Raw genomic sequence first — 16,015 nt, forward strand, 5'->3', positions numbered from 1 at the left:
AATGCTGGGCTAGTTTATACACACACGTGCTTAACTCCTTTCTATTGTCCATCCAGACAGGGAAGAAAGAGGCATTAAGGGAATTCAAGGATGCATTCTGGCCAGGCAAAAACGCTTGGGCCACTGAAAGTTGTAGCCTGGCAAAATATTGCTCAAAAAATGATAGGCTAATATGTCTAGATTAAAATGTGAAGTACCGGATGGAAGAAAAATTAGTAAGGAAAGATAATAAGAATATATAGATGATTTGAGAAGATTGTAGAATGCAAAGATTATTGTAAATTGTATAATGTGAAGCAATCAAGTGGGGGCGGAGGGAAGTAGGAAGAAGGAGAAAAGAATAATATGATGGATTGAGGAAATGTAAATGTATGGGGGGATGGGGAATAAATAAATAAATAAATAAATAAATGCCAGTGAAAAGGAGGAATCAATTGGGCGGGGGAGAAATTTGTAGCCTGGAGTGGGTCATAGAGAGGCCTGGAGGTCTGCATTTTGTACACCCACCACACCTCAGGCCTGATGTTCCCTATCTCTGGGGTAAAAGGTGCTGATAGTGCCAAGGTCACCCAGGAAGTTTCATGGCTGAACAGGCATACCTTTTATTGTTGTTCATGTACTAGACTCCTCAGCAACTATAATTATTATTAATAATTTATTTGTATACCGTCCTATACCCGCAAGTCTCAGGGCGGTTCATGGCATAAAATGGCCATTAAAACCACAAAATACAATCATACCTCGGGTTACAGATGCTTCAGGTTGCGCGTTTTCGGGTTGCGCACCACACCGAACCCAGAAGTACCAGAACGGGTTACTTCCGGGTTTCGGCACTCACGCATGCGCAGAAACACTAAATTGCGCTATGTGCCGAAGCGGCGCTGCGAGTTACAAACGTGCCTCCTGCATGGATCACGTTCGCTACCCGAGCGTCCACCGTACATAATACAAACGAAGACAACCCAGTAACCCCCTCTCCCCAACACATTTTAAAAGCGCATTGGATTCAGTCAGCCAAAGGCCTGGTTGAAGAGGAACATTTTGTGCCCGGCGCCTTAAAGATGTATAATGAAGGTGCCAGGCGAACTTCCCTGGGGAGAGCGTTCCACAGATGGGGAGCGATGCAGAAAGGGCCCGTTTTCGTGTTGCCACCCTCCGGACCTCTCAAGGAGGAGGCACACGAAGAAGGGCCTCAGAAGGTGATCTCAGGGTCCAGGTAGATTCATAAGGTAAGAGGCGGTCCTTGAGGTACAGTGGTATCGCAGGTTACAGACGCTTCAGGTTACAGACTCTTCAGGTTACAGACTCTGCAAACCCAGAAATAGTACATCGGGTTAAGAACTTTGCTTCAGGATGAGAACAGAAGAGGCCCCATTAGGTAAAGTGGTACCTCAGGTACAGTTTCAGGTTAAGAACAGACCTCTGGAACAAATTAAGTTCTTAACCCGAGGTACTACTGTATTGCAGTCCTGAGCTGTTTATTTAGCCTTGGAGATTGGTCCAAGGTCACCCAGTAAGCTTTGTGCATGGCTGGGTTTTCATTTTTGCTGTTGCTCAAGTACGATGAGATTCCTCACTTATATTTTATGGATCCTTTAGGGATGGGGAACCTGTGGCCCTCCAGGTGCTTTTGGATCCTCTAATCCCTGAATACTGGTTAGGCCAGCCCAGGGCTGATGGGAACTGGAGTGGTCTGGTTCTCCATACCATAATTTGTATTATTGGGCCCTTTCATCCCTTCGTCTTGCATGCTTGGTTTAGTGGCTTCTCAAGATATCTAAATGTCTGTGTGTCTATTACAGTTGCCATCTAGCTGTGATGGCAAAGGGGCATGTTGGGTGTGCCTCTTTCTTGGAATTGTGTGGTTGGCTCATATCACATCTGATCTTTCAGGGGCGTCACAGTGGGAATGCTGGAGGCTTCAGAATCAGCACGTTGCTCAAACTAACAGAGACAAGAGCAAATAAAAATAGCATTACTCTGCTCCATCACATCCTAGAGGTACGGATGCATTTTCTGCTTCTTTCTTGCGGTTGACTTTGATTCTGAGAATACATTAGGAGCAGTATTGTTTTAAGACAAGACAAAACTCGAGCCCCCTTATGAGAACTGATTGCACTTTTTAAGACATCAATTTTATGATTATAAATAAGCTAGGGGCTGCTGCCTTTCCTTGCTCTACTCACCAACCTGGCCAGACCCTCCCTTTACACCTGAACACCCCTCACCTGCTCCACTGAATTGAAATTTCAGCCTTCACGACATAGGGAAATGGCCAAGTAAACAGCTATTTTCGTGGAGGAGGGTCAAGATATTAACTGATATGTATGAAATTTCAGATATAGCTATATAATCCCTAGTGTCGTAAGAGAAGACCTTTGGGGCAGGCATTTTAAGAAAAAGTATTTTATGAACTGCCCTCCTGAACACCCAACGAAGAAAAAAGAAGAAAACTCCCTAGAAGCTGTTTGGCTTCTGAAAATTGTTCAAAAACTGGATCAGTTACTTCTGGGTTTTCAGTGTTCGGGACCAAAATGTACGATAATGGAGGCTTTTGGGAACCGAAGTTTGACTGTACACACATTTTAATAAACAAATTCCCCTAATGCAGAAGGTCCCAGGTCCAAACTCTAATATCTCCAGGTAGAGATAACACTTCCTCAAATCCTGGAGAGCAGGCCATGACAATGTTGGGCTATGAACCCAATGGCCTGACTCAGTATAAGGCTGCTTCCTGTTTTCTCGCACTTCTAATAATTGGTTGGTGCTTTCTACAGATGCAAATACATGATTATTACTTTTTGTTTTGTTTTGTTTTGTTTTAGGAGGTTGAAAAAAAACACAGAGACCTTTTACAGCTTCCCAGTGACCTGGAGTGCGTTTCAAAGGCAGCTGGGTAAACTCTCCTCCCTTCTAACATTTGAAATAAAAAGGTTAATGTGTGTTTGTTAAAGCAGAATTAGAATACAATCGTACCTCGGGTTACAGACGCTTCGGGTTGTGTGATTTGGGGTTGCACACCGCACAGAACCTGGAAGTACTGGGACAGGTTACTTCCAGGTTTTGGCGCTTGCGCGTGCACAGAAGCACCGAATCGCAACCCGCGCATGCGCAGACGTGGCGCTGCAGGTTGCGGACGCTGCAGGTTGCAAATGTGCTTCTCGCAAGGATCATGTTCGCAACCCGAGCGTCCACTGTATGAGCAAGTAGAGAACTCTGTGGCATGGGGATGGGGGGAGGGAGGGGACACACAGAACTGGGCGAAGGCCCTGCCTTCCCCTCTTCTTCCTGTTACCCCAACACAATGTCTAACCAGTTGTGTGGTGGGAAATTCAGAAGTGCAGGGTCCCTTCATGATAGTCACAGCTGTGCCCCTCACAGCTGCACCCCTTCTAAGATTGCACAACAATATTATACAGTTGTGCAGTAATAATAATAATAATAATAATAATAATAATAATAATTAATGGATGCACTGCAACCATTAATGCAGGTGTTGCCTTTCAGATAGATCTGCTGTTTTCTGTGCACGTACATGAGCAAATGACTTGGAGTGCTCTGATTTCGTCTGTGTTTTCCATGAAGCTCTGCTGTACGTAGCAGAACTTGCACACTGTTCCCTTGAAACGGAAGCCCCTTGTGCAGGCATAGGCAAACTCTGCCCTCCAGATGTTTTGAGACTACAATTCCCATCATCCCTGACCACTGGTCCTGTTAGCTAGGGATGATGGGAGTTGTAGTCCCAAAACATCTGGAGGGCCAAGTTTGCCTACGCCTGCCCTTGTGTTTTCAGCATTCCTAAATGCTTAGCTTTGGTTGATGATCTCCGGCGGGCTAGGGACAAAGGTGAGAGCTGTTTCCTAGTTCTGCTGGATCTCTCAGCGGCGTTTGATACCATCGACCATAGCATCCTTCTGGACCGTCTTGAGGGGCTGGGAGCTGGGGGCACTGTCATACAGTGGTTCCGCTCCTTCCTCCTGGGCCGTGTTCAGAAAGTGGTGGCAGGGGATGAGTGTTCAGACCCCTGGGCTCTCACTTGTGGGGTGCCTCAGGGTTCTGTCCTCTCCCCCATGCTTTTCAACATCTACATGCAGCCGCTGGGAGAGATCATCAGGGGGTTTGGGCTGGGTGTTCATCAGTATGCGGATGATACCCAACTCTACCTCTCTTTTAAATCAGAACCAGTGAAGGCGGTGACGGTCCTGTGTGAGTGTCTGGAGACGGTTGGAGGATGGATGGCGGCTAACAGATTGAGGTTGAATCCTGACAAGACAGAAGTACTGTTTTTGGGGGACAGGAGGCGGGCAGGTGTGGAGGATTCCCTGGTCCTGAATGGGGTAACTGTGCCCCTGAAGGATCAGGTACGCAGCCTGGGAGTCATTTTGGACTCACAGCTGTCCATGGAGGCACAGGTCAAATCTGTGTCCAGGGCAGCTGTTTACCAGCTCCATCTGGTACGTAGGCTGAGACCCTATCTGCCTGCGGACTGTCTCGCCAGAGTGGTGCATGCTCTGGTTATCTCCCGCTTGGACTACTGCAATGCACTCTATGTGGGGCTACCTTTGAAGGTGACTCGGAAACTACAACTAATCCAGAATGCGGCAGCTAGACTAGTGACTGGGGGCGGCCGCCGAGACCATATAACACCGGTCTTGAAAGACCTACATTGGCTCCCAGTACGTTTCCGAGCACAATTCAAAGTGTTGGTGCTGACCTTTAAAGCCCTAAACGGCCTCGGTCCAGTATACCTGAAGGAGCGTCTCCACCCCCATCGTTCTGCCCAGACACTGAGGTCTAGCGCCGAGGGCCTTCTGGCGGTTCCCTCATTGCAAGAAGCAAAGCTACAGGGAACCAGGCAGAGGGCCTTCTCGGTAGTTGCGCCCGCCCTGTGGAACGCCCTTCCAGCAGATGTCAAAGCGATAAACAACTACCTGACATTCAGAAGACATCTTAAGGCAGCCCTGTTCAGGGAAGTTTTTAACGTGTGATTTTACTGTATTTTTGGTTTTATGGAAGCCGCCCAGAGTGGCTGGGGAGGCCCAGCCAGATGGGCGGGGTATAAATAATAAATTATTATTATTATTATTATTATTAGCTTTGGAGCACCCTGTGGATGAAAAGCTCCCCTTTCATGCTGGATGGGGTAGCTGTAGGGCACTGGGGACAAGGACTCTGCAGAGGCACAGCTGCAGAAATGTGATTCCTGTATCCACATTCCTCTCAGGTAGAGGACCATTGATAAGGCTCCTTCTTTTGTCTTGCATGCATGATCTCTCTCATCACAAAGACTCTCCTTCTGTGTTTCCCATTGAGAGACATGTGGGGGTGGGGGTGGGGGTGCTGAGGAAGGGAAGCTTCCACAATGGGTTGCCTATAGATGCTGCTTGTAATTTTTTTTTACTAAACCTCTTCCAGAATCAATGTAAAAGAGATGCAAGTGGAAGTGGAAGGCCTTCTAAAGAAATTGTTGGAAATCGAGCAAAAGATATTTTCATCCAAGGATGATGTGAAAGTCCAGTTTGGGAAATCAATTAAAGTAAGTTACGTGGATTTACTAATGGTACTCAAGCTTCCTTTTATTCCAGAATGTTTCTTAGTTGTGCCTGCTAAATGGGTTTCACAGGTCCTTGCTCTCTTTAAGAGTCATGGGTCACATCCACAACATGCATTTATTGTACATGTCTCTCCCCAAAAAAACCCACACAAATGGGAACTGTAGCTTACCCCTGATGGAGCTACAATTCCCAGCACCCTTAAACTACAGTTCCAAGGATTGTTTAAGGGAAGCCATGCTCTAAATGTGAACATGCAATGTGGATGTGTGACCATGGTTTTCCACAAAAAATCTTGGGAACTGTAGTTTCTTACGGGTCTCCTAAGCCAGTGATGGCCAAACTTGGCCCTCCAGCTGTTTTCAGACTACAATTCCCACCATCCCTGATTACTGGTCCTGTTAGCTAGGGATGATGGGAGTTGTAGTCCCAAAACAGCTGGAGGGCCAAGTATGGCCATCACTGTCCTAAGCTCTCTGCACCATTGACAAACTACAGATCCCAGGGTTCTGTGGGGGAAGTCATGACTGATACAACTACTTTAAATGCATGGTGTGAATGTGAATTAGATCAATGGTCCATATAGCTCGGTATTGTACCCTCTCTCTGAAGGTCCCAGGGATCGAACCTGGGATCTTTTTGCATGCAAGCCATGGAGCTATGGGGACACAGGTGGTGCTGTGGGTTAAACCACAGAGCCTAGGACTTGCCAATCAGAAGGTCGGCGGTTCGAATCCCCGCAACGGGGTGAGCTCCCGTTGCTCGGCCCCTGCTCCTGCCCACCTAGCAGTTCGAAAGCACATCAAAGTGCAAGTAGATAAATAGGTACCGCTCCGGCGGGAAGGCAAACGGCGTTACCGTGCACTGCTCTGGTTCGCCAGAAGCGGCTTAGTCATGCTGGCCACATGACCCGGAAGCTGTATGCCGGCTCCCTCGGCCAATAAAGCGAGATGAGCGCCGCAGCCCCGGTGATGGACCTAATGGTCAGGGGTCCCTTTACCTTTACCATGGAGCTATGACCACTCTGAAATGAAAGAAAATGGAGTGGCCCCTAACATGGCTGTGCATGCATGTGCTGGACCACCTGTGGCTTTTCTTAGAATCATAGAACTAGAGAGTTTGAAGGGCCCTTGAGGATCAACTAGTACCACTCCCTGCAATGCAGGAATATGCAGCTGCCCCATACAGGGATCGAACCTGCAACCTTGGCGTTAACAGCACCCCGCTCTAACCAGCTGAGCTATCCAGTGGTGCAACGTGTGGAATAACGTTTAGGAGAGACCACTGGTGCGTGATGGTGCAGGGCGAGATTAGCTGTTTGTTTTCAATTTGTCACCCTACATTTATTTATGTATTATCTTTCTTCCATCATGGAACTGGCAGCATACATATGGTTCTCAAGTGGCTCATTCTGACGCTGTCCAGACCCCGGGTGCCTTGGTTTTTGCAAAGTGGGGCCTCGTGTGCCTGGGATGCAAACCAGGCTGCTCCCCTCCACCCCATTAAGAGAAGAGATGAATGCACTTTATCTTCAGATGGCTGAAAATAACAAATAGACTGGCCTGGTTAATTTAGGCAGCCTGTCGAGCAAAATTCTGAAAGCAAGGCCCCTTGCTGCCAAGAGATTGTGTGCACGAGAGAGTGAGAGATTGACAAGATGTTTGCCCGCATTGTGCCTTAAAGCCAGTTGGTTCTGTCTGCAGTAGAGTCTTCTTCTCCTTCAGTTGACGGGTTTGCCATTTTGCACAAGCATATTCTGGACAGTCTTGGGAGAAAAGCAATGACAAATCTAGACAGCATCTTAAAAAGCAGAGACATCACCTTGCCAATAAAGGTCCGTATAGTTAAAGTCATGGTTTTCCCAGTAGTGATATATGGAAGTGAGAGCTGGACCATAAAGAAGGCTGATCGCTGAAGAATTGATGCTTTTGAATTATGGTGCTGGAGGAGACTCTTGAGAGTCCCATGGACTGCAAGAAGATCAAACCTATCCATTCTGAAGGAAATCAGCCCTGAATGCTCACTGGAAGGACAGATTGTGAAGCTGAGACTCCAATACTTTGGGCACCTCATGAAAAGAGAAGACTCCCTGGAAAAGACCCTGATGTTGGGAAAGATGGAGGGCACAAGGAAAAGGGGACGACAGAGGACGAGGTGGTTGGATAGTGTTCTCGAAGCTACGAAGATGAGTTTGACCAAACTGTGGGAGGCAGTGGAAGACAGGAGTGCCTGGCGTGCTCTGGTCAGTGGGGTCACGAAGAGTCGGACACGACTAAACGACTAAACAACAACAACATTCTGGGCAGTACTGCAGATTGCAGGGGTCTGGCTAGCTGGAGACAGATTCCTCGCAATAATGCGTTGTGAACTGAATGGTGCGAAACAGGAGATCCATTCAAAATAAAAAGTGCTTCCTTGAGGAAGAAGTCGGGATCCCAGGCAACAACTGAGAAAAGAAGCTTGTTTCCTCCTGCTCTGAAGGGTAGGACTTGAACCGGTGGCTTCAAGTTACAAGAAAGGAGATTCCGACTAAACATCAGGAAGATCTTTCTGATAGTAAGAGCTGTTCAGCAGTGGAACGGACTCCCTTGGGAGGTTGTGGACTCTTTTTCCTTGGAGGTTTTTAAGCAGAGGTTGGATGGTCATCTGTCATGGATGCTTTAGCTGATATTCCTGCATTGCAGGGGGTTGGACTAAATGACCCTTGGTTCTATGATCCTACGATTTAGTAGACTAAAAGATGATTGGCTAGAAAGGCCTTTATTCTATTTATTTCAGAAAGTTGCTCACAAGCTGCTAAAGAGCTCTTTTGGACTATTTTCACATACTTTCCCCCCATTGATTCTGTTTTTTTTTTAAACGTATACCGTACCTTACTATTACTATTATTTTCTGTGGCTGCTTATGATAATATTAGTAAGTAATGGTTAAGCAGAGCATTAAGACCAACAAAATACAGACTGTAAAAAACAGTCAAACAAACCCGCACCAGGTGCAATGTTATTTTGAACAATGTTTTCTAACATGTGCAAATTGTGTTTGCAAGTAGGATAGCATAAATGCTTCCAAGGAACTGGGTGAGGAAATGAATGCCCTTGTGGAAAAGAAAGCTGAGCTTGCTGATTATCTCTGTGAAGATCGAAACACACACTCATTAGACGATGTTTTTAACACTATGAAAACCTTCAGGGATCTCTTCATCAAAGCTCTCAAGGTTTGCAATAATAAACAAGGTTTGATAATGACAAGTGGGACCTGCAACAAAATTTTGCTATGTGGAATGTTCCCATTCAGGGTTCCTGCCAGCCATGCCCTTTCTCAATATATTCCATTCCCACACCACCCAGTTTTAATTTCCTCTACCCCAGCAGCCAGCAATTTTTTTGGGTGTGTGTGTGTGTGTGTGTGTGTGTGTGTGAACTGCTCACATTTTGTTCTCATTGGGCTGTATATTGTGATTTCCCCCTCTTATCTCCCTGCCCCCGCAATCATTTTTCTATTGCTGCAAAACTCAGGGTTCCCCTGAACTTACAGGTTCTTCCCTCATGTTTGTGGGTGAATCTGTTTTGGCTACATAAGTAGAGGCACTCACAGCCTGAAAATCAGAAATAAGGGGAATGTATTAAAGCTACCAATTAATGTCAGAAATCCGTGAAACTACCATTGTGGGAATAAAAAATTCTTTTTATTATTATTATTTTTTTATTAAATTTCCCAACATACATTTATAGTATCCAATCTAAATTTATCACATATTTTCTCTTTTAGACTTCCTTCAACCTCTCTGACAATCATCCATTATTCAAATTTTTAAATACGCATTTCCTAATTTTATATTGCATTTTATAAACCTTCACACACTTAGTTTTCATCAATACAATAGTCCTCTATCATTTACAGAACTTCTTGAAATCCCACTAGCGTTATTTGCTCATCACATACACATTTCAGATAGTCTGAAAATTTTCCCCAGTCTTCAATGAACTTTTGATCTCGTATATATCTGATCTTTCCTGTTAGTTTGTCCAGTTCAGCATACTCCATCAGTTTCATTCTCCATTCTTCGAGCGTCGGCAGTTGTTCCTGTTTCCATTTTTGGGCCAATAATATTCTCGCTGCTGTTACTGCATATTGGAAAAGTTTACAGTCCATTCTATTTATTTCATTTCCTACTATTCCTAGAAGAAAAGCCTCTGGTTTCTTAACAAACGTATATTTCAACATCTTTTTCATCTCAGTATATATCATTTCCCAGAAGCCCTTCACCTTCTTACAATCCCACCACATATGATAAAATGTTCCTTCTTTTTCTTTACATTTCCAACACTTATTACATGTTTTATACATTTTTGCCAGTTTCACAGGTGTGATGTACCATCTATAAATCATTTTCATAACATTTTCCTTTAACGCAGTACATGCCGTAAATTTTATATTTTCATTCCACAGTTTTATCCAATCATTAAACTGTATATTATAACCCAAATCTCTGGCCCAGTGTATCATAACCGATTTAACTTCCTCATCTTTTGTATACCATTCTAGCAAGATTTTATACATCTTGGACAAAATTTTATTTTCATTGTTTATTATTTCTATTTGAAATTTCGATTCTTTTACCTCATAACCTCTTTCTTTTAAGTCCTTTTTAAACATTTCGTTAACCTGATAATAATGCAACCAATCATACACATACTCTTTCACTTCTTCATAGGATTTCATTTTCCATTTTCCTCCTTCCTTTATAATCAATTCTTTATATGTGATCCAGTTCCCCCTCATATTGACTTTCTTAAGACTCATAACTTCTAACGGAGATAGCCAGTGGGGAGTTCTTGATTCTAATAAACTTCTATATCTCTCCCATATTTCTATGAGAGATCTTCTAAAGATGTGGTTTTCGAAACCTTTATGAATCTTTCTTTTCTCACACCATAGATATGTGTGCCAGCCAAATCTGTTATCAAAACCTTCTAAATCCAATAACTCAGTATTTTTTAACTTTATCCATTCTTTCAACCAGCAGAGACATGAAGCTTCATAATATAATTTCAAGTCTGGCAGGGCGAAGCCGCCTCTTTCTTTTGCATCCGTTAATAACTTATACATAATTCTTGGCTTCTTACCCTGCCAGATATATCTTGAAATTGCTCTTTGCCACTCTTTAAATATCGCTGTCCCCTTAATTATTGAAATTGTCTGAAATAAGAATAACATCTTTGGCAGCACACTCATCTTAATCGTTGAAATTCTCCTCCAAAAGGATAACTTCATTTGGCCCCACACCTCTAGATCTTTCTTTATTCCCTTCCACACTGGCACATAATTATTCTGAAACTAATCAGTACTCTTGGGGGTTAACCAGATTCCCAGGTATTTAACTTTTTTCACCACTTCTATCCCTGTTTGTTGTTGCATTGTTTCTATCATACCTTGATCCATATTTTTTGCTAACATTTTAGTTTTTTTCTTATTCAATATAAACCCTGCCACTTGACCAAATTGTTCAACTTCCTCCAAAACAACTTTTGAACTTTCCGGCGGTTCTTCCACTGTTATTACCAGATCATCAGCAAAGGCCTTTACTTTATATTCATTACGGCCTACTGACACACCTTTTATTGCTTCATTTCTCCTTATTGAATTTAGGAAAATCTCCAGAACCATTATGAATAACAATGGTGAAAGAGGACATCCTTGTCTCATACCGTTTGATATTTTTAATTCTTCCGTAGTCATATTGTTTATATCTTTTTGCATGCAAGCCATGGAGCTATGGGGACTTCACAAAACTGCATACTGGTAGAAGGAACCACCAGCTACTCCTTAGTCTTTGCTAGAACTGAATATAATTCTCAGATCTCTAGCTTGCATGCTTCTTGTGGGCATTTTGATACAAAGGAATTATGTGTGAATACAGCAGTGTGTTTGACTTTCACACACTTGTGCATGCACAGAGGCACCAGCGCAAGCCCTCTCCCCTAGACTTGCTGATAGCAAGCCACTTCTGAAATTTGAAAGAGGGAGTTGCAAGAATAAGTTTCAGTGTTTTGTGAGGGGTTTTTGTTTGGAAGGAGGACATAAAGAACCCTCTTGAGAGAGTCTTTGCATCTACCCAGAACTCTGCTTTGTAGCCTTTGTCTGGTATGAGCAGCTAAAGTAGATAACATGGTTATAATAAAGCACACACTACTTCTCTATACATGGGTTAAGATGCATGGAGCATGCAGCAAGCTGCTTTGACTCTTTTTAATAACAAATGAACAGGGAGTTGTACAATTGCTGCTGAATTTAGTAACTGGTTGTATGTTGTAATTGCCGTATTTTTCCGTGTATAAGACTAGGGGTTTTTTTACCAAAAAAATTAGTTTAAAATTGGGGCTTGTCTTATAGACAGGTAGTGCTGAGAGGTGTTTTCTTAATTTGGAGTCCCCCAAAATAAGGGGCGTCTTATACATGAGGGCATCTTATGCACGGAAAAATACGATGTATCCCTGCACATTTTGTGGCTGTGAATCCCAAACATTAATTCATAGTTTCATGAAGCAGTATTTTCCTCCTTGCATGTCCTGAGCCCACTGTCAGTCAAATTAATTCAAATTGCATGCCGTTGACTGCCCTGATCTCGTACTACAGTGGTACCTCAGGTTACATACGCTTCAGGTTACAGACTCTGCTAACCCAGAAATAGTACCTCAGGTTAAGAACTTTGCTTCAGGATGAGAACCGAAATCGTGCTGCGGTGGCGGCATGGCGGCAGCAGGAGGCCCCATTGGCTAAAGTGGTACCTCAGGTTAAGAACAGTTTCAGGTTAAGTACGGACCTCTGGAACAAATTAAGTACTTAACCCGAGGTACCACTGTACTTTAGCATGGTTTCCGCCCCAGTGGACAGTGATTTACTGTGGTGGTTTGTAAATTAATTCAAGGAATGGTTTGTTGTTTTGTTTAAAAGTGGGCTGCAATTTTCAAACGAGGTGGGTTTATTATCCATGGGAAGTTTTTTGGTCATGCTTCTATTGAATTTTAGATTTGTGTGTGTTGGAATGTAGGAAAATCAGGACAGAAGGGAACAAGTGGTAAAGGCAGAAAAGAGGAAGAATTTGCTTGAAGAGGGAGAAGCAGCTAAGCGTCGGAAGCATTGTTAAAGAGGTATAACCTTTGGAAATAAGTTTTCCTATGTTCCCCCACTTTTCATTTATTATCACAACCAGTTTGGGTATTCCTTTTTAATATTTGATTTTGTAACACTGGGTCCATGTACAGGTTTACCTCGATGCAGGGTCTAAACCACTGAGCCTCTTGAGTTTGCTGATCGGAAGGTTGGCAGTTCGAATCCGCTCAATGAGGTGAGCTCCCGTTGCTCTGTCCCAGCTCCTGCCAACCTAGCAGTTCGAAAGCACGCCAGTGCAAGTAGAAAAATAGGTACCACTGTGGCAGGAAGGTAAATGGCGTTTCCATGCACTCTGGCTTCCGTCACGGTGTCCCATTGTGCCAGAAGCGATTTAGTCATCCTGGCCACATGACCCGGAAAGCTGTCTGTGGACAAACGCCGGTTCCTTTGGCCTGAAAAGCGAGATGAGTGCTGCACCCCATAGTCGCCTTTGACCGAACTTTATGTTTTTACCTACCTAGATGCCTTCTTGATTTCAACAGCTAATGCCGGTTATTAATTTACTTATTTACTGCTCCTTAAGTGTGTGACGCTGTGGCCTAAAATGCCCATCATTTCCCTTTTTATAGCAAATGTAAGGCTTTTGGGGGGGAGGAGGAGGGAAACGGGGAGAGGCTGATCACAAAGGAGGAAGTTAAAAACAAATAAACCTAAAAATGGTTCCATGTTCCACATTGGGACTAGTGGTGGTTGGGTCCCGGGTTCCAAAAAGATTGAAGATTTGGTAGATGCTGAACTTATGTTAAGATGGTTAAAGTAAAGGTAAAGGGCGCTCATCTCGTTTTATTGGCTGAGGGAGCCGGCGTACAGCTTCCGGGTCATGTGGCCAGCATGACTAAGCCGCTTCTGGTGAACTGGAGCAGTGCACGGAAATGCCGTTTACCTTCCTGCTGGAGTGGTACCTATTTATCTACTTGCACTTTGACGTGCTTTTGAACTGCTAGGTTGGCAGGAGCAGGGACCGAGCAACAGGAGCTCACCCTGTTGCGGGGATTTGAACCGCTGACCTTCTGATCAGCAAGTCCTAGGCTCTGTGGTTTAACCCACAGCGCCACCCGCGTCCCTCAGTTAAGATGGTTAAGACGGGTTTATTTTCCTTTATTGTCTCAATTTGGCCTCCTTTTTTTAGTGAATATTGCCATATTAGGAGAAGTAGCTTGTTGAGCGGGGTGGGGGCAGGCAAGGGGATTGTGATGGAAGAGGGGCCCTCCGGCCCTCCAAAGACCAGCTCTGGATGAGGAACTCCCTGTACAGCCTTCTTGACCCCATAGATCCCTTAGGAACCCTGATAGAGCCTCCACACTAGGTGACAACAACAGATACCAGTTCCGACAGCTGCCACTGTCACCTGCAGAAATCCCCCTACCAGCATGACAGCTTGTTCCTGTTCACTCAATGTTTTGCTCCCTGCTTCTTGATTTGGGGATGTGGTTAAAGGCACCTGAGTGAGCAGCATTGAGAAGGGAGCACTTAAGAACTTTCTGCAGAACTTGGAGACTTCACCAAGACGTTTTAGGGCTCCTTCACGGATCATATTTATGGTCCTAATCTAGAGGCCGGGAACCTTTGGGGCCAGATCTTGATCCACCCCAGTGGACCAACTTGGAGAGATGGACAGGACTCTTCATCTGTCAGTGCATCCTGACATCATGATGATGCCAGGTGACTGATAAGCCAGCAGTCCTACCCACATGTCAGAGTTGACTGGCAGGATGGGGTAGGCTGGTAAAACATGCTGAATAGTAAAGCAGTGCCCAGCAGGATTGAACCCTCTGCCTGCCAGCTGATGAACAGAAGGTTTAGTGTTGCTGGCTGCAGGGGTCTGGTTAGCCAGTGTATTGTCTGCAGGGAACATGCTGCCAAAGCAGCACCCAGCAGGACTGAACCCTCTGCTGACGTACATAGACTCGGGCTATTAGTCATTCTGTTTTTTAATTCAAAGGTGCTGGTATGTATTGGCATGATTTCACTGCATACAAATTTGAGGCATGTTCTCTCTCTCTCTCTTTCTCTCTCTCTGCATAGCTTGAAAATGAGCTGCAACGAAGGAAGCTGGCATCTTTGGTGCTTTGTCGGGGAAAGGCTTTCAGTTGTGGGAAAAACCATCAATTCCTGGAAACTCTATGCAGGAGCTGTCTTAAAAAAAAGAAAGAAAGAAAAAGAATCCTGCTCTTTTGGGGGGGGGGCTTGTACTTCAGTTTACTTTCTTAACTGGAAATAATAATACTTCATGTCCAAGCAGTTATTTCCCCCTCCCCAACTTATCAAGTGAGAAAATTGAATTATTATTATTTTATATAAAAAAGAGGAACTTGATAGTGGATGCTTGTTTAGATTTCTGTGCTTTACTTAATAACATATTTATTAATTTATTATTTCCATTGTGTCAGTTTTGGTAAGAACAATGCCTTTATTAATTACTAAGCTGAACAGCCTATGGAAGAAAATAAAAAGCTATAATATGACTCCTTGTGGAAATTTTTATGTTTTGCACATAAAAGGAGGAAAAGGAATGGAGTTAGGTAACAGAGTACAGAAATCCCACTTCTTATTGAAATTTCTTGAATTGCATGGGCACTGATTTAAACTGGTACAAAGCGTTCCCTGTTAGGGAAAAATGCAGGATATAAATGTGCAACAACAACAATTCAAATTGGCCTATTTAAAGTTACTGTAGGAAAATGTGTTGGTGCCCCCCCCCCATTTTTTTCTTGTAACTCTCTGCCCACCCCAAAACATTTTTTTTAAAGTTCCTGCTTAGTGTTTAAAACATATTGTGTACTCTTTTAATTATAGGACCAGAGCACATATCTATTTGTTTTTTATTCAAACTTTATATAAAGTACAACTTTCGCCCCTGCAGCACCCACTACTGGGGAGACTGAATGTTACACTATTCTGGCATTGGTTTGAGGCCAGCGGTGTAATATTAAGATGCAGTCAATTTTATTTAAATAACTGAAAAGCCAGAAATGAAATAATGTAATGGTTTGGAGCAAAGCAAATATTTGAGAGCCAGCATGCTGGGCTTGGAGCAGGTGGCCGAAAGGGTTCAAATCACTGCTCAGGCATAAGGCTGACCTTGGGCTGGTCAAGCTTTAGGGTTAACTGCTTCCCTGACAGGTTTGTTGCGCAGCAGATAAAATGGGACAACGCCTGTGTGCATTCTGAGTGCCTTGCTGGTTGCACAATATGTCATCTGTCCCTCCACCCCACAATGGCTCTATTTCTAAAGGAAAGGGATAGCAGTGTTGTGGCAAATGTCACCACCTCCGCTTCGGGGTGTGTGT

The 16,015-nt window shown here is 44.1% G+C and overlaps 1 protein-coding gene across 1 annotated transcript in view; it reads left to right on the top strand.

The window, feature by feature from the left end:
- The window catches only part of LOC308463714 (inverted formin-2-like), a 31,878-nt gene extending 16,543 nt beyond the window's left edge, over positions 1-15,335 (top strand). The window contains exons 9-14 of the mRNA XM_080982295.1: positions 1,894-2,001; positions 2,826-2,896; positions 5,416-5,536; positions 8,602-8,766; positions 12,604-12,703; positions 14,751-15,335. Of these exons, the coding sequence (XP_080838421.1) occupies positions 1,894-2,001; positions 2,826-2,896; positions 5,416-5,536; positions 8,602-8,766; positions 12,604-12,699 (561 nt within the window). The 3' untranslated portion in view covers positions 12,700-12,703; positions 14,751-15,335. The remainder of the gene's footprint in view (positions 1-1,893; positions 2,002-2,825; positions 2,897-5,415; positions 5,537-8,601; positions 8,767-12,603; positions 12,704-14,750) is intronic.
- The last annotated feature ends 680 nt before the right edge of the window (positions 15,336-16,015 follow it).

The sequence above is a fragment of the Podarcis pityusensis genome, assembly GCF_964106645.2.
Source record: "Podarcis pityusensis genome assembly, chromosome: 1".
Lineage (NCBI taxonomy): Eukaryota > Metazoa > Chordata > Lepidosauria > Squamata > Lacertidae > Podarcis > Podarcis pityusensis.